The 23,868-nt window shown below is 34.0% G+C and overlaps 2 protein-coding genes across 4 annotated transcripts; both read left to right on the top strand.

Moving 5' to 3' along the window:
• Positions 1-874: 874 nt before the first annotated feature.
• On the top strand, positions 875-11,359 carry LOC110905906 (protein argonaute 4). Of its 2 annotated transcripts, none has more exons than XM_022151324.1 (14): positions 875-1,031; positions 2,025-2,311; positions 8,805-8,918; positions 8,993-9,158; positions 9,241-9,353; positions 9,444-9,572; positions 9,655-9,785; positions 9,859-9,924; positions 10,202-10,265; positions 10,347-10,461; positions 10,532-10,605; positions 10,677-10,771; positions 10,844-10,875; positions 10,998-11,359. In XM_022151324.1, the coding sequence occupies exons 1-14, from the start codon at positions 875-877 to the stop codon at positions 11,153-11,155; spliced, it is 1,701 nt and encodes a 566-aa protein (XP_022007016.1). In that variant the 3' UTR covers positions 11,156-11,359. The 2 variants fall into 2 exon arrangements, with proteins under 2 accessions (XP_022007016.1, XP_022007017.1); XM_022151325.2 differs by having other exon boundaries at positions 937-1,031; positions 2,036-2,311.
• Positions 11,360-18,189: 6,830 nt separating this feature from the next.
• On the top strand, positions 18,190-22,790 carry LOC110903761 (type I inositol polyphosphate 5-phosphatase 10). 2 transcript variants are annotated; one of them, XM_022149549.2, is made up of 11 exons: positions 18,190-18,366; positions 18,681-18,754; positions 18,863-18,944; positions 19,348-19,417; positions 19,517-19,621; positions 19,712-20,300; positions 21,196-21,389; positions 21,492-21,600; positions 21,935-22,083; positions 22,254-22,376; positions 22,473-22,790. In XM_022149549.2, exons 2-11 carry the CDS (start codon positions 18,719-18,721, stop codon positions 22,477-22,479), a joined length of 1,464 nt encoding a protein of 487 aa, XP_022005241.1. In that variant the 5' UTR covers positions 18,190-18,366; positions 18,681-18,718; the 3' UTR covers positions 22,480-22,790. The 2 variants fall into 2 exon arrangements, with proteins under 2 accessions (XP_022005241.1, XP_022005242.1); XM_022149550.2 differs by lacking the exon at positions 18,681-18,754 and having other exon boundaries at positions 18,195-18,366.
• Positions 22,791-23,868: the final 1,078 nt, after the last annotated feature.

Here is a 23,868-nt window from a genome sequence, read left to right as displayed (position 1 = left end):
TTGTATTGGGCTTTCAAGCATCGCCTCATCTGTTTCTGTTTCGAGTTGTACAAAAATTATACAACACACCCATTTTGCCACCACTATTTTCTGATGTAGGTGTTTGAGTCTTCTTTCCAAAAGATATGATTATCATATGTCAAACACTGGCATTTGGTTTCAGAGCTGAAATGGAATTGATTGCAGTCTAATTAGTAGCTTCTGTTTATGTAATTATCTAATTTGTTTATGCAACAATAGTCTCACAAAAGAAGTTTTGCCAAAAAAAAAACATTAGTATAGATAGCTGGATTGAATTTGGTGTTAATGTAATTGATGATTAAAGTTGGTGTATTTTTTATCCTTCTCTAGCTCATTGCTAGAGAGTTCTGTTTTTGGTGATTAAAACATTATAGATCCCCTTTCTGTTAAAAAGGTAAAAAAAAAAAAAAACTTCAGGCCCTTGGGATCCCGTGTACGAGGCTAGGCTACGACACCTATACAGTATATATAGTGCTCACTTAATTTGACCCTTACCAAATTGACACTTCTTAAAATAGTCTGGAGTCATTTTGCTAAAAACTGTTTTGACTCGTCACAAAATCCGCCCCGACTTCATGGTTCATTCAAACTTTCAGGTTAATATGATAGACATATTGATGTTTTATTTTAACTGATTATTTTATGTTTTACTTAAAGACTCAAATCTAAGTTGTTTAAATTGTCTCTAACCTTGCTTTTCCAAGTTTTTAGACGTATTATATATGTAAACGTGATCTCTAAGTTAAAATTAACACATTTTTGATTGTTTTTAAATAAATAAAAAAATTATTTCATTATGTAGGATGGCAAATCAAAACAAACTTAAAAAGGACAAAATACTGAAATGACGAAAATGCCCTCTGCAGCAAATCATCCAGACCACCTTCTTCTTCTTCACGTCTTTCTCTCTCTATACTCCATACTTTCTCTCTCTAGAAATTCCCTGCAAGAAAAAACCTTCGTCTCTGCTCATCTTCTTCTTCTTGGCGCAGTTCTGTTTCTACATTTAGGTATTCCATCGTTTCATTTTCATACTCTTTCTGTGTTACTGTTCGATTGTGGGTTTCATCTGCTTTTTCTGGGTTTCTTTTTATACAAAATGGGGCTTTCATCAAATGTTCATCTCTGTACTAAACACACATTTAACACACTACACACATATTTACGTCAATCCTTTCCTTCTTCTCGGAAAAGTAAAGCTATTCTTACATTATGCCACTTTTTCTCTGCATATACATACATTATATAGACATACATACATACATACATACATATCTCTCTTGTACGTACGGAATAACTTCTGATTTTTTATTTTTTTTGGGGGGGTTTTTTGGTAGATATTAGTGTGTTGTGTATATATTATATACACATTGATGAAAATATTGTACGTACGGACGTATTTTTATCTTTTTTTTATAACTTCGGATATTTTATCTTTTTAGGGGTTTTTTTGTCATATCTTAGTGTGTGTATAAATTTATAATTATTATTTTTTTGCTTTTTGATATACAATGGTTTAGTTAATCTGGGTGTTATTTGATTTCTCTTATTTCTTTTTTTATTCTTGGTTCAGTAATCTCTATTTTTCACTTGATTCCATGTAAAATCCATTTGGATGTTATTTTCCTTTACTATTTATGTTAATAATCCTTCTAATTTTGTTTTTTATAGTAAAAGTAAAAGCTATAATCACATATATTCACTCACTTTTTCTCTGTATTTACAGTCATAAACATAAACAAACATAATATGTGTATATGCTTGTAAATATAGAGGACAAGTAAGATGAATACATGTGCTATACCTTTTATTATTATCCTAAAAGAACAAAATCAGAAAGTATTAACATAAATTGCAAAGTAAAACAGCATCCAAATGGATTTTACAAGCCTATATACATATATATCATAAATATGTACATACATACATACATGGTAGAAGATTGTATGACTTGTGTTTAATTAGTAAGTTATTTACAAAACTTGTTTAACTGGCTGCACAAGAAATCCTAAAGATGAAGTATTCTAAACAAGTAGCATCGCCACCATCTCCGCGCGTGATTCCACCAAAGTTCGTTCCACTGAAAGCCCATGGCTCGAACCGCATTCCAATGGCTAGACGTGGGTTCGGGACCAAAGGCCGTAGGATACCTCTACTCACTAACCATTTCAATGTTGAGAAACCGAGCAACACTCAACTTGAGGGCCGGGTTTTGGAACCACCAAAGTTGAAATTTGGCAATGATAAAGACGTTCTTCCTCGCGATGGCCGTTGGAACTTCAAAGACAAGGTAAAAACGTAAAATAAATAAATATTTGAATTTGAATTTTAGTTATTTTTAGTTTTTAAATGGTTAAAATGTTGGTTCAGTTCTGTTTGTTCATGATGGAAAACATACAAATCATACCTGTCACCGCAGATAGTGCAGAGGAGAATCCCGTGAGAGAGTTCGACATGCCTGTCATCTTGATTCGGTTCCTCCTTAGGGTGCTGACTGATGATGGTGACTTAGAAACCGAAAAGGGTATCGGTTTAGGAGAGGAGATTTCGTAAATGATGTTATGGCTTATGGGGTGTGAATTGTGAAACTGAGTAACCCTTAAACCTCCACCTTATTCTCCTTATATAAGCACCCAGGAGGAAACCTAATTAGTTACTAAGGGTAATATGGTCCATCAACAATTACCAACTAATTAAATAATAGGTTCTAATATATTTTGATCTCTATAATGTAAATGATTAAGATGGCTATTGATTAAATATTATCACATAATATATTTAATCTTACATTCTCCCACTTAGCCGAGTAATCATTTACTATGAGTATTAGATAAGCCTGATCAGGAGTTAACACTCATTTTAGCCTTAAACAAGTACTATAGCAGAAAAATACAGCCGTTGAATCATTATGCGACTCAGGACCCCCATTAATCATACTATAGCCTTAATTTAAAACCTAATCATCATGATCAAAATACGCGTAAGCCCTTTGTTTGATTTGTAACTTTTATTTGTCTATATGCCATTATACCGGTTGAACATATTCTAACAGACATACAAAATCAAACTTGAGGAAAATTAACTAATACTTAGTCATTCATAGTACGATATGCGGTTGCGCATGGCCATTAATTAATTAATACCCGTCTATGAGCTCTCTTAGTAAGACTTATGGGTAATAGCCCTTCAGTTATAGGATCCTTAAGCATATCATGAATGTATTCGATACAAAACTTAGTTTCCTCAATTCATTCATAAACGAATAATTAATTGCGTATCGAAACTTAATGCAGCACCTCTTGAACTGTTACTGTTCAAGGAGTTATGGTAGCTGACTTTATCACACTAATTCTTCAAAACATTATATGGGGTTAATAAACTTATGAGTCCACTGATTAAATTTCCAACAACATTTAGTGACCATGTTATGTCGTTATAACTTAGGTTGTTAATATTAGTGCATTATGACTCCTCCATGAAATAGGTTTTGTCTGCTGACATAAAGATATACCCGAAACTGCATTTTTATAATCTTTGAATATCTCAAAGTTAGAGTAATAAACCGGTTTTAATTCTCACTTCTTCTTTAAATTGTAGTCTCTCGTTTCTTTTAAAGATATTGTAATACTCCATTAGATGCTACACATTAATCTAGACATATCTAGTGTGTTGCAATATGAGTAATATCTAAACGAGTATAGACTTAAACTTACATAAGGCTTCTAATTAATGAAGCGTAAATAAATAATCTCATTTATCCTATTATCCTCTATAGGAGAGCAATATTGATTGTTACATATGTAAGGACCCATTTAATGTTAAACTTATGGAACGAAACTAATATCCCATTGGGTCTATCTCAGTATGTTATGATATCAATCACGTAAGAGATATCTCTGAGTTTTATTATATCAAAGTTTGTGTTAACAATGCTTTGACTTATGTAACATATGCTTGTCAAAGAATGTCATCTATATAGACAAGTTTATTTTAGTTGCTCCCACTCATCTTGAGGTAGGTACATTAATCCACTTGATTCTTGATGAAAATAATTACGTTAGCTTTTCATCACATTATGATGTTTGCATTAACCCATACATGGATATTATTGGCTTACAAATAAAGTGTTCTTTAACCTTCAGTTTGAAACTTTAGGTTGTTATCTAATGAACATGTAAATGTGTCAGCCATTTATTAGGGAAATTCGTTTTAATGTTCATCTAATGTAGCTTAAAACTATTATAAGCTACTAGAACAGTAATGATCCTCAAAGAAATCTTTTGTTAGATATGCAATAAAGATTCTTTAATAACTTGTCTCTTCCTGAGTACAACCTTTGACAATCAATCATGCTTTTGAGTGTCTTAACGCTTATATTAGGATTTGGTTTAGTCATGAACACTCTTAGGTAACTTAATCAAATCCCAAACGTTATAAGAACACACAAAATCAGTTTTACTAGAAAACTGTTTTATTCCATTCAAATGATTGATTTACACTAATGGCTTAATTTGAAGAGATAGGATCAGTAAACATTTCCAAAATCCATTTCAACTTCAATTAGGGAGGTTATGTAATCATCAAAGTTAGTAGGCTTTTAAACCTAGATGACCTCCTGAGTTGATTATTGGGTTCATTAGAAGTTTCAATTTTATGGATTAGCTCTTGGTTAGGTTGCTATCATTTTCATTCTAAGTTTGTAAGAGTTGGTGCAGTATAGTGTACAAGAGGTGTAATCGGAGTTAAATTCGGAGTGAATTTAATGACACTCTTCCCCCCGCCTCTTGTATTCCTTGCAAGTCATAATAAGGACTGTGACTGCTCCCACTAACCTTAGAAATCTTTAGGAACTCAGCATGCTTAGGGTCAATACTTAACGACCAACAAATTCTAATAAAGAAAACAAATTAATGACATTAGTCGTTGTAGTTTCTCTTGTTGAGGATTACGTTAGTTTAGGTAAGAAATCTAAGTGCGCCCACAATTAAGCAACAATGAAACTTTTGTAAGAGTAGCATTAGATTTAAGGAGATAAGGTTTGATTGAACAGTGTCGTGATGGAGCGATGTCTTGTACAAGAGGTGGAAATTTAAAATTTTCAATCCCCATCTCTTGCAACTATTGCAAGTCATTATTAAGACACTTAATGCTCCCACTGATCTTTAATATCTCTAGAATGCTACAAGAGAAGTTTCAATGAGCTACGTGACGTGGGAACCTATCACATATACGTTAGACTTTATTTGATTTCTTTAATGTCCAGATATCATAAGAAACTTTAAGGACATATTTAATAGAAATCTGATTAACTACATATATGAATAGAGTTCTTCTAAGACCGTAGGCCATATGCAACAAAATTTAGATACAAGTTGATAGTCTTTCAAATGATAAATGAATTATGTCTGAATATTCCATTTGGAATAAGTTCCACAAATGTCAATGAATGACTTATGATGGACCCATGCTTATTCCCTAAGCCAAGTCATATTTTAGGGCTTTAACGTCATGATTTAAAATCACTTAAAATGAGATTAGATAAATAATTATCCTCATTAACCATGTCATGATTTCTCATGAATTTTGGTTCTAATGGATGAAATTTATAAGTCTCATTTTCCTTTTGTCAAATTCTCATTTGCATAATGACAAAAGTTGTGAAAAAAATAAGGAATCATCTAGTTTCATCTTAGTAATGTTTCTATCCAGATATTTAGAACAAATAAGAGGAGAGTTTAAGATAAGTGTGACTTTATGATGACCATGCAAACCTCATAACCTTCATAACATTGCTTAATCACGATACTATATTCTGATTAATCAGAATATATAAGGTATCGAAAAGCGTTGTTGGAAGACTGTTCATTATGGTTCTTATAGTCTTAGCATTTAATTTTGTCACTAACTCTCATGTTAGTTATTTGTCGAGTTCTGGTAAGGAAACGTATGGAACTAGAGTCAACTAATCATGTGTTAATTGGAATATTAAAATTATCAGACTTAAATATCATTAGTAAGTTACTATCTAATCAATTTATCCAACTGCTCTTTAGAATAATGGATAGTCTCGTTGCTTATGCCTAGTCTAATGACATAATTATGCAGTGAGATTTTCCCTTGAAGAACCTTAACGTTGGGATTAGCACTTGTAATTTGTCTATGGACTTTAGAACAATCCTCTCTTAAGGTTTTAGTGGTTTTAAGGTGAATAACATCTTATTTTCCAGTTTCAAACATTTATTTTCTATGTACATATGTTGCTTATCAACACACTCGTTATACTTTGGTACTTTTGAGTGTTATAGCTGATTTATAATGCATCAAATTGTACAAATGAAAACTTAGTATGTAATGTACTGGAAAATGTACTTATTTCCATGCGTAAGCCCTTAACTTTATGGGTCATGGTATTGTACATTATAATATATTCACATATACCACTTAACCATATAATTTATAATTAGTTAAATGAAGACATGCACCTTAGGAGTTCTTGTAATTATTCCACAATTATAGATTAGTCTTAGGAAAAATTAATCTGGAATAACTTTAGTGATAGCAATTATTTTAGATAGTTCTTGATTATCATAAGAGACATCATGTTCGATTTATCCTAATCATCATGCTCTACTTTTCTTCTGTAGTGCCTTATCAGAAGAGAGCAATAAGGTTATCGTGTCTTAAGAGATAATCAAGGATTTAATTTAAGAGCTAATTCTTATAGAAACTTTAAATAAAGCAAAACATTTTAGGCTTAGGAATTAGAGTGGATGAGATATAGATTTATAGAAGAAAAAATTATAGTGAGTAAAATTATGGGTACTAAGAATAAGGCAGACAAAATGATCACAAAAATTAATTGAGGATCATTAATATAAGGATCATTATGTGAAGAGGTTGTGATACGTCTATTACTAACATCAAAATAATAGACTACTTAAAATTCTACTTAAACGAAGACAAAACAGCTTTGGCCAGAAGTGTAATCATTTAAGCATATGTGCAAAGTGGTTGTAACAAATCAGCTTTGGCCAGAAATTGAGACAAACACTTTAGTTATGCACTTGTTGAATATGCCATCTATGAATGAATTAGATCAGCTTTGGCCAGAAATAAAGACATTCATGCTTATGATGCACACACAACATAGCTTTTCGTAATACTTGGATGATAAGTAGATGCATCAAGTCAGCTTTGGCCAGAAATGATGCATCAGAAGCTCATTCAAGCAAAGCCATTTTGGTTTTGTAAAAACATTATTTGATCCTCATTAATTAACTAAATAATTACAAAAACCAATCATTTAATAGCAAACCACCCGTTAGCGCGGATCGAACTAACGATTTCGACTGATGACGTTATGGTTAAAATAATGAGATTTCGAGTCGCAACCACGATTTCGACTGATGACGTTATGGTTGCGAGTCGCAACTACTGTTTCGACTAGTCACGTTATGGTTGCGAGTCGCAACTACGGTTTCGACTAGTCACGTTATGGTTGCGAGTCGCAACTACGGTTTCGACTAATCACGTTATGGTTGCGAGTCGCAACCTCATGGTTGCGAGTGATGACATTCTGGTTGCGAGTAGCAACCTCATGATTGCGACTAATGACGTTATGGTTGCGAGTAGCAACCTCATGGTTGCGAGTCATGACGTTATGGTTGCGAGTAGCAACCTCATGGTCTCGACTAATGACGTTATGGTTGCGAGTAGCAACCTCGTGGTCTCGAGTAGCAACCTCGTGGTTGCGAGTAGCAACCTCATGGTTGCGAGTAGCAACCTCGTTAACAGCTGTAATTGTGATATCATAACCGAAAATTCGAAATCTAAGGGATTAAAAGATATCCTTTCCTGTTTAAGCTGATCTAATTTTGTTAACAGATTTCGAAATTATAATCTGCTTATCTATTAACAGTTTTTGTAAAAAATTTAGAGGACAAAATTAGATCAAAATCAGGAAAAACACTTAATAATCCAAATCATATTCCAAAACATAACAGAATATTCGAATTTTCACATGAACATGATGAACCCTAATCATAAAAAAAATAAAATTCTGGAACCCGAAACCTGAATTTTAATAATTTTACTAAACAGATTTCGGCTAAAATTATAATCCAGTTAATTCGGTGAACAAACAATTAATCCTTTCATCGAAAATCATGATTTCGAGTCGATTCTTATGACTCGAAACCGGCTGTCAAGTTCATACGGTTTCAAAAAAATTCCGTTTTCCAAGTTTCAATCCCAGAATTATGGATACGAAAACAGAACTGACTAATCAACATATGCTCTGATACCACATGTTGGTTCAGTTCTGTTTGTTCATGATGGAAAACATACAAATCATACCTGTCACCGCAGATAGTGCAGAGGAGAATCCCGTGAGAGAGTTCGACATGCCTGTCATCTTGATTCGGTTCCTCCTTAGGGTGCTGACTGATGATGGTGACTTAGAAACCGAAAAGGGTATCGGTTTAGGAGAGGAGATTTCGTAAATGATGTTATGGCTTATGGGGTGTGAATTGTGAAACTGAGTAACCCTTAAACCTCCACCTTATTCTCCTTATATAAGCACCCAGGAGGAAACCTAATTAGTTACTAAGGGTAATATGGTCCATCAACAATTACCAACTAATTAAATAATAGGTTCTAATATATTTTGATCTCTATAATGTAAATGATTAAGATGGCTATTGATTAAATATTATCACATAATATATTTAATCTTACATAAAATTTTAAGTATTGTTAATAACGGGTTGATGAATCAAATGCAGACGCTTGTTGCGCCGACGCTGATCACACATTGGGCTATTGTGAACTTTTGTGCACCCTGTGACATCCGTAACCTATGCAGAGATCTACTTAGGTGTTCTAAAGCTAAAGGAATAGTGAGTAATGAGTTGATTGCGCGCGTCATTTTGTTAAAAAGATAAATTCAAAACTGTTCTTACGATACTTGCAGGATCTTCGTGAGCCATATACTGTAATCCAAGAGAATCAGCAGTCTAGCCGCAACCCTGCTCCTGTTCGTGTGGAACTCATGTTTGAAGAAATCCAACAAAAACTTCCAGGCCCACCTCGGTTTCTATTGTGCATATTGCCCGAACGAAAGAATTCAGACATCTATGGTTTTTGGCCCACTTTTGTAATCTCGATTTTCACTTATGTTCTGTTCATTTATTATTAATATAATTTTTTTTACCATGATAGGTCCGTGGAAGCGAAAATGCCTCGTGGATCACGGGATTGTTACACAGTGTATGGCACCTACTTGTATTGATGATCAGTATCTTACAAATTTGCTACTAAAGATCAATGCAAAGGTCCGCATTTAAAGATAATACACATTAAGTTTCTTGCTTTTTGTCCAGAACTCAAACTCGAATCTGATTTATTATTTTTATAATTTTCAGATGGGCGGTTTAAACACTCTGCTATCAGTTGAGTGTTTGCAATCTATACCATTTGTTTCAAGCATTCCGACGATGATATTTGGAATGGTTTTGTCCCATAGCGGTTCTGACGTTCCTTCAACTGCTGCTGTACATTTTCATCTTCGATTTTTAGATTCATGACACAAACGATAGATGTAGAACAATAATTCTTGTTTTTCGGGATGTGTAGATTGTAAGCTCGAGAAAATGGCCATTGATTTGTCGGTACAGGGCTTCTGCGCGTGCGCAATCCGCACGTGTTGAGACGATAGATGGTTTGTTTGAGCCTGTGTCACCCGAAAGAGATGAAGGGATGATCAGGTTTAATTTAAACAAACATTTCATTTGATTTTTTAGTTCTTGAATTGATTTAATGAACCTTTTGTGATTTTAGGGAACTGTTGGAAGATTTCTATCAAAGTACTTCCAAGGTGAAGCCCGAACATATAATTATATTCAGGTATGACACTTTGAGTGTTAGGAGTAGTGGTGCAAACGAGCCGAGCGGCTGGCAAGCTGCTCAAGATCGGCTCGAGAAAAAGCTCGAAACGAGACGAGCCTTATCAAGCCTGAGCCGAGTTTGAGCCTAAAATAAAGCTTGTTTATTTATCAAGCCCGAGTTCGAGCTTGGCATGTGAAGCTCGATAGGCTCATCGAGCCTTATCAGGCCTTAGTGAAATATTAGTTTTTATTAATATTTAATAAAATTTACCCGTTATTTATGCCTTTTATTGTAGGGATAGAGTTAGCGAGTCTCGGTTTGAACAGACGGTGAATGTAGAGCTTGAGCAGGTCAAGCAGGTTGAAACACTTGACATCAAGATTTTATATGTTAATTTGGAAACTTATATCAATTGAAAAAATAAAACTTGTGTAATGTAGGCATGCCGGTTTATCCGTGATGATTATTGGGATCCAAAATTTACGGTGATCGTGACACAGAAAGCTCAACGCACCAATTTTTTACAACCAAAACCTGATGCCAACGTTCCCCCAGGTTAGGTGTTTGAATCTTGAAAATGTTATGACCGGGAAGAATAAACTTAATATTTTGTTAATTGTTTCAGGAACAATCATTGACACTGAAATCTGTCATCCAAAGAACAATGATTTTTATTTATGTGCTCAAAACGGACCGCTTGTGAGTATTATTCAAACACGTGTGTGTATCTATCTTATACATTTGTGTCTAAAAAATTCGTTGTTATTAAGGGGACTGTACGGTGTACACATTACCACGTGCTTCTTGATCAAATCGGTTTCTCTGCTGATGACTTGCAAGAGTTGGTTCATTCTTTGTCATATGTGTAAGTCAAATAAAGCTTAACTGTCAAAATCAGTTAATCAGTTACTGATTTGGAGGGTTATGCATTATGCAGGTACCAAACGAACACAACTGCAAAATCAATAGGTAAATTACCAAACTGTCCTCTTTTTGCATATGGTTTGGTTTAAAAAAACAGAATAAGATTTTTATGTCATGATTATTTGTAAATATGACAGATGTAATTAGGTGTTAGTTTATATGTGCAGTTGCTCCAATCTGGTACGCCCACCAGGCAGCGGCCCTGATGTCGCAATTCGTCAATTCTGACATGACATCCAACAGCAGTGGTGGTGGTGGTGGTGGTGGTTTCACACAAATTCCCAAGCTTCATGAGAATGTATGCGATTCTATGTTCTTCTGCTAACGAGTCCATCAAGTTTATCTTATGGTTCATAGTTATTAGTTACTGTCACAAGTAAATGTCATGTGAACCGAGCTTACATCGTAACAGCCCAAAGGGCATATTTGATTCTCGTGCAAATAGAAGCTTTGTAGCTATTACATTCTACCATCTTTGATAACACCTTGTATCGTTTCTTATAATGCCGAATCATGTAATTTTGTTTCACTTTAGGGCTCCAAAAAGATTGAGCCGCCCTCTACTCCTCTAGTACTCTTCTACCAACGCCTTTGGTCTCGATGGGACTCCCGTCTTCATTGAAAAAAGCCACGTGAACACCACACAATTATAGTCGATACCTCATTTGACTTTAGAGATTTAAACCCGGTTTTCTTTAACCGACAAATTCAATATAGGATTCTACTATTTTCCAATATAATACATGTTCTCGTTACAAACACATTTTGCATGTTTACATATACCTACAAAACTCTGCATAATGGCATATGCATAACCATTTTTGACATTCAATTATAATACACGTTTGACACTAAAAAGTCAAAAATTGACTTTTAGAAGGTTAAAACAGCTTAACATGTATGTGATTTACCAATTCTCGATTAATTATCCACCCCTCATCCTAGGGATGAGATTGGTACAGTACCTGTACTTGGTACCGAATTTGAAGAAAACTAGGTACCGTACTAGTTTATCCACCCCTCATAAGCATAACCATTTTTTATAGATATTGACTAATTTATTGGACTGTTTAAAATCTTGTTTGGATACTAGTTTGTTGGTATGGGCTTGGTTGTCTCAACTCTAGAATCTCTTGGCCCATATCCAACTTTTGTTTCTTATGATCTGAGGGTTTATTTGGGTTTATCATGGGGAGGCCCAAATTCCGTTTATATAAAGTTGTCAAGATTTTGGATTTACATATTTGAAACCTACACCAAATTTTTAAACTAAACTACATAAGATTTTGGATTTACATATTTGAAACCTACACCAAATTTCATAAAAGAATTCACGAATCCACTTTGATTTTACAAATCTCAAATCATGATGATTGTCTTTAATGTAAAGAAAAACAAAAAAAAAAAAAAAAACTAGTGTATTTTCTACTTTTAAGAAAATTCAGAATCCAAAAAAATTGAATGAAAATAGACAATGAATTGTAATTTCGAAGATACATAAACAACTCATGAAGATAGTGTATACACTAGATTAATATACGATTTTCATGCATTTAAACATAAAATTTTATAACATAACACTAACATACGTATATCCTAACTATATATATAGGGATGAGTTAAGATGAGAACCACTACGAGTTGTAAGAACTGTGAGAACTTTTTTATCCCGCACAAGTTGGACCAAATTTTTTTTGCACAAACGTAGATGAAAACATTATAAACACATCTGTTAAAAAAAGTAAAAAAAAATTGTCGAGTCGTTAGTTTTGACTGATGCAGGGTTTTTTTACACCCTCGTAAAAAAATAGTTATCTTCAATAAAATTTTACGCCAGCGTGTAAAAAAAACCTACTCGACATGAAAATACACTAATGTATTTTAAGATTTGATGATATAAATCAATGGACAAGATTTATTTATATTTATATTCTCTTTCTCTTTAAACTTGTAAATCACTTTTGAGTTTATATGACAATATAAAGTATAGTCTTTGTACCTTGTGAAAGAAAGAGCAAAGTCGAAATCCATCCGAATTCCAAAGCCCAAGCATGGGTAATAGATTTATTTGTCTCTATAATATGGGTTATCTACATACCACTTATAATTACATTTACGATATAATATTGTGTCTCACCAATTTTAGATAAAGAACTATCAAAAAGCATATGCATGTAAACATATTATTACATCTATTATTTTACTCTGATACGTAATAACTTGCCTATCATTTTTTTCTCTTTTTTGTTATCCATGATTATCACTATTCACTACATACAAATATGTTAAAACAGTTTTGACACTTGTTTACCTGTAATTTGATTTTGCATTCATCTATATTTACAATTAGTTTTAAAACACATTGTATAACTCATTTTAATAAACAAATATAAAGCGATCGTAGAGTTTTTAATGTCCACAATAGCATAAAATATTAAGATGAAATCCAACTTATAATGTCGGGTAAAGCAAAAGGTATGGGTTAAGAAACATATGGAATTAGGTTCTTTTATATATTGATATGAAAGCCATAGGACCTTTTTAATGTGAGATATGTTATTAAATAGAATCAATTTATATATTATTTATATATGTAATTTAACCTTTTTACAATGTTCACATCCCCTCCATTTACTTTTTTAAAAACCATGTGTTAAATGTCTATATCAATACGATATATTGTGATTTGGCTATGAGTTGGATGTCACATATGCGATATATGATTTTTATTAGCTTTTTACCATCCACCCCTTATATGTATATCATGATCTAGTCCACTATCATATAGTCAAAAAAAAAAAAAAAGAACATTGTTTATATTTCTGCTTTGTCTTCTTCATGTCATGTACAAACGTGCACACAAATTGGTTGAGTTTGGATGTGATTTAGGTTTATCATCAAGCACATGTGGGTTCGTTTTGGATTATAGTTTTCTCCTTTTGATTTTGGGTTAGGACTTTAAACTGCATATTAATGTTTTCATGTATATTAGGGTGTTGGATGTTAGGTGTTATATTCATGACAATTGTGTATGGATTTCTTCTATTTGACGATTTCTTGCATTTTGGTAGTCAAAGTTGTAGTTGTAGTTGATTGAGGTGGTTGTTGAAGGTGGTGGTGAGGGTGGTTGTGTGGAGGAGATGTTAAGACTAGCAGTGTAAAGAAGACAAGGTTATGAAGATGGTAGTAACGGATATAGAGGAAAAAATCAGGGTTAATTTTTTTCTATAGTACATTTATAAAACGGAGAAATTTTTTTCTTATACCATACATTCAAAGGTATTTTACACTTCGTCGAGAAAGTTGAAGGGTAGCACGTACCCCCTGGGATACACATAGATTCGCCCCTCAAAGACAATGATTAACGATTTACCGTTGTAAGTTATTATATAATTGAAGATAAATAAAAATAAGGATTAATAACGTAAGTAAAATACCTAACGGGTTTTAGATAAAAGTAATTATTATTTTTTTTAAACTTAACGGTGTCATATGACCGTTACACTCATCTCCTTCTTTCCTCGATTTCAGGGAGATTTTTACCCCTGTCCACGACCGGCTTCTCTCGGAAGCTCTCACTGTTGGACTAAGCAATATTTTAGACAAGTCAATCCAAGTCACATCAAACCTATATTTTTACCTAAATTTTAAATTAATAATGATAACTTTAACGTGTAAACTAACAACACTAAGAACATGACTTGTTCAAATTCATACATAAAAGTTTATACATTTTACTATTTGTAACCCTCTCAACTTAAAATGATAATCTTATACCTTCATCTTAAAAAAGTTTTCAATAGTCATACAATATAATTGCTTCTATACGCTATTCGCTAGTCTCTTCTCTACGTATTGTTAGGGGTGCAAACGAGCCGAGCCGAGCCCGAGCTCGACCAGGCTCGAGCTCGAGCTTTCATATTTATTTCTGAAGCTCGAGCTCGGCTCGAATGTAATTCTTCAAGCTCGAGCTCGGCTCGGGCTCGACTCGTTTAGTATTTTTTTAATTAATTTATATTAATAATAATTATTATTATATATATAATTTAGTTATTTTTTATATTTATATAAATGGAAATTATTATTATATAATATATGTTTAATATATTAATAAAAAATATATATAAATAGAAAGCTCGATTAGGCTCGCGAACCGGCTCGAGCTTGATAAGCGAAGCTCGGGCTCGGGCTCGTTTGCTAAACGAGCTTGTTTTTAGGCTCGGGCTCGAGCTCGAACTCGTTTAAGCTCGGCTCGTTCGAGCTTTTTTTCGAGCCGAGCTCGAGTAGCTCGCGAGTAGCGGCTTGTTTGCACCCCTATGTATTGCCATCCACACGGAATCAAATGTGAGTTCATGTGATTATTACATGAGGTTTATCACTAAAGTCCAAACCATACGTATGAAACAAGGACAAACAATTTTCAAATACAAATAAAACATTTATTCTTTATTTTGAACATATTTTCATCACAATACATATGTCCGTCCATATGTCACACTTGCAACCACGCAGACACAAATGTATCTCACCATATTGATGGGTGGGTAACATCCCATAAATACATATTTTGATTAATCGTTTAGCGAGTGGGAACTCATATTCGATCAAATCCCCCTAGCAGGCATGGGCGGACCTAGGTAGAGGGGTGGGTGGGTGGGTAGGCGCACCCCTTAAAAAAATATTAGTGTATTTTATAGAGTGAAATCCCGACTGCACCCCTTGGAAATTTGGTTAAACCTCTCGTCCGTACCCCAAAAAATAATTTCTAAATCTGGCACTCCTAGTAGGTGAGAACTGGAACCAACAATCACGTTTTAGAGAAGACCCAAGTAAGGGTTCATGCAAACCAACAATGACTACATGTGCCATATAAATGCTTGGGCTAATCTAGGTCCAGTCCTGGCTCAGTCTTTCGAGCTGGTCGGTGTTGACTGATTATTACACAACCATACTCTTTGAATTAACGGATCTAGAGGGATTGTTGATTAATTTTTTCAATATGAGACTCGCCCGTCAGGGTTTCTTAAGGGAGATGACTGACATGACCTTTCAAGAAAGGCCAGTTACATCCAGATCTACCGTGTCTTAACACATTAGCATGGAAAAACAACCTCAATGGACTTAAAAGCCACAAAAGGCAATCATACATGATCCTATCACATGCACTATTGCATTAAGATTATATAAGCTGTCTAACTTTCTCCAAAATACTAGTTGTTCTATAAATCTAACTGAATTCTTGTGTGTCATTTTTTTTTTCTTTTGGACGCATTCTTTTTAAAGCACGTTTTATGTTGAAAATTGTGAGATTCGCATAAACCATTTGTACGCAGTACATTGATGATTTAGTTAGCGAATGGAGTAATGGTTATGAAACCACACTCTCTATCTGTATCATAAGTAAAGCAAAAGTTGCGACTATATTATATGGTTCCCGCATTTCTCAACTTAAAGGGAGGGGGGGGGGGTTCCATATTTATTGAGTTTCCTCCTGAATCGGTGTATAGACGTTATTGTCTAGTGGAGATGGATATGATCGAGTGGTTCCGCTGTTGCCACGATGGTACCCAAATAGTCCGTCAATGATCCAAATTTGTCATTCAAAAAAATTGGTTTTGAAATAAACACACCTTTGTCTCTCTCACACACAAGATATGTATATGTATATTATAAAAGAAAATCTTTTTATAATAAAACAAGAAAGGTAGTGGGTTGAGGGGGTGTTTACGGCCGGCACGTTGTACGGGTTGGACCACCTACTTTTGACGGATTTCTTGTGAATTGAAGTCCAACTTGCCATTCATTGCTTTCCAATGATTTCCGGTTAGTCAATTGTCAACCCAACTCACTTTCATCTTTCTAGCTACCCTGTCCTTTTTCTATATGCAACTAGTTATTATTTTCTTTACTTTAAATTATGGTAATATATTATGTTGCCGCTAATAATAATCACAACTTATGAAATGGATATGAACAAATTACAGATAAAAAAAAGTTAATCATGTTATTCTAGAACCTGGTTTTCATCTTGAATTTATTTAATAGTATGCATCACACACTAATAGAGTGTTAAAATGATTGTATATGGGTTAAAACTACAATTTTTCACACTAAAATCATTTGCAAAATATATTCTGAACCTTCTATCACTCCATCTTCCATCAACCTTCTTTCATCTCCTTTTGATTGTTGATCAAGGGTTTTGGGTTTGTTGTTTTTGTATGAGATTGTTTATAATTTTATTTGCAGTTTTTCCAATGGTGTTTTAACATGAGTTATAGTTTATGGCGGCGTTTAGACAATAATTTTTTTGTTGAATTCAAACACAATACAAAGTCGTGGTTAGTGGCAGCTTGACTTTAAAAAAGCACGAGTCGCATTAAGACGACAAGGTCCCAAATATATGTGTATGTTTCTTTTTTTTTTTAATCTTTTTGATACGTTTCTTTGATCACGCACCCAAAACTTAGTTATAAATAAGCTCTATGTATAACTTAATATACGTACAACCTAAAAAACCTCATACCTGCGCCTCAAGCTTTTTTGCTAGCGTCCTTTATACACTGATCGCCTCTAACTTCAGAACCTCAACGACTTACGCTCAGTGCATCTATCACTCTTTAAAACACAGAGTGGTGAACATTGGTATAGACAAATAACTCACACGAATAAATTCAAATATCAATCTTAAATAAATAAAAGTTGTTATAAATATCTACAACTATATATATGTATATTGTTGATAAAGGATGATGAATGGTAACTTTATTTTTATAATATATAGTTTTTTATTTAATATATTATAATAGTTTATTATTATATTTACTTTTAATAACATATTTTTATCTTTTATCTTTTTTCTTTTTTTAAAACCATATATTTCCTTTACCGTCTTTTTAATAATTCTTTTTCCTTTTTAGAACATATATCAATTTATTGATTAATTTGACACCTCTTTAACAATTTACGTTTATAACTTTTTCCTAAAAATATAAGTACGTACTTGTGCTTGATTTTTTTCCCTGACATTCTGTTATAAATTTTGTTAAAAACGAAGTTGTACTCAAAATAAAGTATTTATTTGATATCATAGAACAGTACGATGATAAACTAAACCGTTCTAACGGTTTGGCTTTCCAAACAAAATGCATTATTTTCAAATCACGTTTATTTTACATTATCATTTCTTCGGTTTCGCCGCAACGCACAGGTTAAAAAAACTAGTTTAAACTTATAAACAAACTCTATAATCTTCATGAACATTTCATGGTCTACATGAAATAAAACTCTACTATAAGGGTGTAAAAAGTAATTAACCTAAACTTCATAACACGTCACAATGCCACACCACCAAGAACAATTAAATCGGCAGATATTCATATCATATATACGTATATATTCCCAATTTCGTACACTTCCAATTCAGAACAACAACAACTTCTCGTCAGATTCAAACTATTCTTTAATGCACAAACAGAATCACTCCAGTTTGAAGCAATATTTTCAGATTCAACCAAAGTACAGAATGTTTTTCAGGTCAATAATCTATCTATCTGTTCTGTTTCTTCATATCCACACATTCAACCCCACATCAAATTGGCAGCAAGTTGACTACTTTTTACAAAACCCATGTGGGGTTTTCATTGTCTCCTTATTGTGAGCAAACTTTTTGTTTCCAGAAATCAGGAAACATGGTTTCTGGGTTGGGTTTTGTTTTGTTTTGTTTTCTTGTTATGTTCTGTTTTATTAAAATATATTTTGTTCATTTGGAGGGTGTGGTTTTAGGGTATAAATGTATAATTTTCCTAATTTTATTTTGAGTTTTGAATTGAATCTGATGTGGGTTTCAGTTGAGGGTTTATGATCTTGGAATCTTGATCATACCCATATGAAAATGAGTGGAAAAAATGAAGAAAGTAAAAAGGTATGCATCATGGGTTGTAGATTTGATTTGCTAGTTTAATCCATATTTTATTCATTAGTTATCTTTGATTATGTTATTCTTTTGCTTTTGTTGATGATGCTTTTTCAGTCTTTTATTCATAAATTGTTGTCAATGAGGATGAATAATGGAGATGAAGAAAAAGTGATGAAAATTTCTGATGATCCCACAGGTTGAGTATTTCTTGAGCATCCAACTTATGCTTTTATATTACATAAATTCTTTTTCTTAGACTAAAAGTTGTGTGACATTTAAGTAACCTTTGGTCAAAGTCTCTCTCCTAAATACCTGCAAATTAGAGACCCAAATTTGATTTTATGAAGATAAGATAATGAGGAATATAACAAGTTGTTGCAAAAAAATAAAGTGAGAATATGTTCAAATTTGTGCTTTTTAACCTCACTAAGCAACAAGAAAAGACATTGTGTGTCCATGATCACATGATGACTACAAGTAGCTGATTAAAACCATTGGTTACTTTTTATCCACATGATCTTTATATCTACCTGGCATTGATCATAAGTTTCAGATAAACCCAAGTTAAAATATCTTAAATTTACTCCTGATTTGTGCAGAAATTCAAGTCGAAAGCGAGGTTGGTGTGTTCGGTTCAATGGCAGGTAGTCATGACTTGCAGTCCCTCAGGTTCGAAATCACGACATCTTTTTAAATAATTCACAAGTTTGTTTTTTTTTTTTTTTTTTTTTTGTGTTTCATGATTTGTTTTGCTTTTTTTTTTATTAGGGTGTTTACGGCAACTTGGAATGTAGGGGGGAAATCTCCTTCTAGTGATCTAAATCTCGATAATCTTCTTCAAGTACATTGTCAATCTGATATATACGTTCTAGGGTACATTAGTCTCTTCGAAAATCGATTAAAGATTCTACAATGTTTTTGATATTTTTATTAATTTTTTAAAAAAGATGTTCATGTGATCAGTTTTCAGGAAATAGTCCCGTTGAACGCTGGAAACGTGTTAGCCATAGAAGATAACGGTACTGCGGCAAAATGGTTATCGTTAATAAGCCAGTCGCTCAATAAACCATCGAATAACGATTGTTTTCCTCTAAAGAGATCAACTACAAATTTAAATTCTTTCGAGAGGAGGTGTAGTGGCAGCGGCAGCTTAATGTTCTTGCAAAGAACGTCCCTTAAAGCAGCCAGCAAAGCCTATCGATCAGAGAGCCGAAGAAGGTTTAAAAGTTGCAACTGCACCGTTATCGAGGCTGAACGAAAGAGTTACGGTAGGGATTCGTGTTTCGCGTGTCAAAAGTCACAGTCAAACGGGTTTGACGATCCTTCGTCGTCTGAAGAAGATGATACATTTAACACTAGTGCTGTGGCTGCTGACGTCAGCGTTACTGCGCCACCTGGCAAGAACCAACATTTGAGATATAGTCTTATAAAGAGCAAGCAAATGGTGGGGATTTTTGTTACGATTTGGGTCAAAAAGGAGCTTGTTCCATATATCGGTCACTTAAGAACTTCTTGCATAAGTCGAGGGATTTTGGGTTATCTTGGGAATAAGGTACGTAAGTAAATCGTGTTTAAAAAAGAGACCTCCCCACATGCAGTACATGTATGGGCGACAATTCTTGAAACAACATGAAAAAAACAGGTTTTGGGTCGACTAACACAACCCGTTTAAAAAGCTGGTTGTGTTTGGGTTGACCCGTATAAAAACAAATTGACCCCTTTTTTTATAATTTTTAATTTTTTTTCCAAATTATCCATTTTTTCTGAAGATAAATTTGCAATTTCCAATCCATATTCGAGACTTTTTATATTTTCAAAAATAAACCCTTCATATTGCTAGTTTATTTAGCTGACTAAACTATTTTCATTTTGTTTTTAAAAATCTTATATATGGTTAGTGATGATAATGTTAGTTTTATCACATGTATTATCTACTTGTCACACTCATAGAGTCACACTCACCCATAAACACGTTACTGACAACCCAAAACCCGCTACAACTCGTCATCATGTTGGACTCATTAAAAAAATATGGGTTAAACGAGTCGTGTTTGGGGTGACCTAAATTTGTTTGTGTGCGGGTTAGGGCTAAAATCTTTGACACGAATAATATGGGTCGTGTTTAGGTTGCACATTTCAACCCGTCAACCCACAACCTGACACAATTGGCACCCTGAGTACAAGCGGGGGGCCCACTTAAGGGTTCTGCATGTGTGTTCTCTCTTTTTTACATATCTTCACTATGTACCGCATGTGACCCTCATCACATGCAGTACTGGTAGTGCTTAAGGAAGAGATAACCCACGCACAGGACCCCACGTAAGGGTCCTACATGTGGACGTCTCTTTGTTACTTTATACAAGTGGGCCCTCACGTTAGAATTTGCATGTGGACGTCTCTTTGTTACTTTTTTTGTATAACTATTTTGATAATTTAATTATTTACAGGGTTGTATCTCGGTGAGCATGACTTTCAAGCAAACAAGCTTTTGCTTTGTTTGCAGTCACTTAGCGTCAGGAGAAAAAGAAGGGGACGAGCTTCGTAGGAATTTAGACGTTATAGAAATACTTAAAAGCACACAATTTCCAAAGATTTGTAGAACACCCAATGCTAAGGTTCCGGATAGAATTCTAGACCACGAGTAAGCATCTTGCTTTACACACTTATTTTCTAATTATACACACAACTTAATTGTATTTCAAGATCTGTGTGTATATCATCTAACGGTAATTTATCTATCCAGCCGTGTCATTTGGTTAGGGGACTTAAACTATCGAATAGCTCTTAGTTACCATGAAACCAAGAAACTTCTAGAGCAGAATGATTGGGATGCTCTTCTTAACAAGGATCAGGTACTTCCATATGTTTATTTCTCTTGTGTTAATTCGTTTCCGTTATTTCATATGTGAGTATCGGTAACGGGTCAAAATAGGTGATTTCTTACAGGTTGAAACGGGTCAGGTCGGTTTGCTTTGGACCCAAAACACTTTATCTTTTAGATTTTCTGTAAACGGGTTATGTTATTTGTGATACTCGTTACCGGTAACACATAACTTGAATTGACCTGTTCATAAGTAAACGGGTCAAAACTGCCACTTCTAAATATACTTGACGTATTTTTATATCTTTGTTTTACGTCTCGGGTATTAACTACATTTTGTATGTGTTTATGGGATGTTTTGATAGCTCAAGATTGAACGAGAAGCTGGGAGAGTGTTTGCCGGCTGGAAAGAGGGGAAGATCTTCTTTCCCCCGACTTACAAATACTCCTACAATTCAGATTTGTATGCTGGTGATACCACAAAATCGAAGAGCAAAAGGCGAACGCCAGCATGGTAATCAACGTTTTTTTTTTTTTTTTTTTTTTTTTACTTTTTACGGGTCGTAACGGATGTCCCAAAATTTTATACATCAAATGTTTGCTTTCTAGCCATAATTCTTATTTGACCCGTTAAAGATAAAACATAAACCAAGCTGTTCATTGATTGAGAATCTAAAATTGCAGGTGTGACAGAATACTGTGGTATGGGGAGGGGATCCATCAGAAGTCATATACTCGGTGGGAGTCACGGTTCTCTGACCACCGGCCCGTTTGTGCAACGTTTTTAATATTTTTACATAACCAAAGGTGTGTAATCGGTAATACCATACGTTTCAGTCAACATTAGTTTGACCTGAATCGGCATGATCTAAATCAAGTCGAAAACATGTTCTTTTTGTGCAGGAGTTGAGAAGACCGATTGTGGCTGCTTGCGAGTTTTGACCAGTCAATGGATGCAGCAATGTATGATATAACCAACTATTAAGTTCCTGTAACTGTACATAGCAGCAGCATTCAAGCAAGTATATCGGAAGATTTTTTTTTTAAATATTTGTTTATGTAGTTGTATCTCCATTTCTTTTAACTGTTTAAAAAGCAATTTACATTTGACTTTTATGAAGTCAACTCTGTTCATTTTTGAAAAGGGTCAACCCTTATTACAGACCTACTTTGGGAAAATTACAAGAGCTCAAGGAGAACTATCAGTAATGTTACACTTAATTAAGACTCTCATGTTAACATTATCGTGTGTGACATGTTTAAGACTTTTCGCAAATTTTGATCGTAACTACAGGACTAATGGCGGTGAAACGGGTCAAGTAGGTTGAACGGCAATTAACAAATATTTTTTTATACGGGTCTATACGTGTTGGGTTGAACCGCCGAAACCTTTTTACCTTTTCTTTTTATAAATAATTAATGGTTTTGAACATGTCCAAAAAATCCTGACTATTAAATAACAACCTAGCCTTTCTACTAGTAAAAAAATTAAACAACATATAGACATGATAAGTGTGTAAGGGGTGCAAACGAGCCGAGCCGAGCCCGAGCTCGAGCGAGCTCGTTTAACATATGAAAGCTCGAGCTCGAGCTCGGCTCGATTCGAGCTTTATTTCTAAAGCTCGAGCTCGGCTCGAAGGTAATTTTTCAAGCTCGAGCTCGGCTCGGGCTCGACTCGTTTAATATTTATTAGTTAATTTATATTAATTATAATTATTATACATATAATTAAGTTATTTTTTTTATATTCATATAAATGGTAATTATTCATATAAATGGTAATTATTAATATATAATATGTTTAATATATTTATAAAAATATATAAACAGAAAACTCGTTTAGGCTCGCGAGCCGGCTCGAGCTCGATAAGTGAAGCTCGGGCTCGGGCTCGTTTACTAAACAAGCTTGTTTTTTAGGCTCGAGCTCGTTTAAGCTCGGCTCGTTCGAGCATTTTTTCGAGCCGAGCTCGAGTAGCTTGCGAGTAGCTCGGCTCGTTTGCACCCCTAAGTGTGTTATTTATTTAATTTGTATTATGTGATAAAAAATTTAATTCTACAAATTTTGGAATAACTGAGCACCCTGAATTGAGCATCCTGAAATCTGAATTTGGTTTGATGTTGATGGGCTTGGGCTTGTTGTTATCCGTCACAGCAGATGGAGCCAATGCAGGCCAGCTCAACTTTGATATTCCTTTCCGATAAGAAATTAGAAATCATCTATATATGTAATGATGGTGTTGAATACATTTTGCAATTTTAAGAAAATGAAATGTTTAATTTCAGATATATTTATTACCAT

Source organism: Helianthus annuus, chromosome 14, assembly GCF_002127325.2.
Source record: "Helianthus annuus cultivar XRQ/B chromosome 14, HanXRQr2.0-SUNRISE, whole genome shotgun sequence".
Lineage (NCBI taxonomy): Eukaryota > Viridiplantae > Streptophyta > Magnoliopsida > Asterales > Asteraceae > Helianthus > Helianthus annuus.
This window is presented reverse-complemented; position numbering and strand designations above follow the sequence as displayed.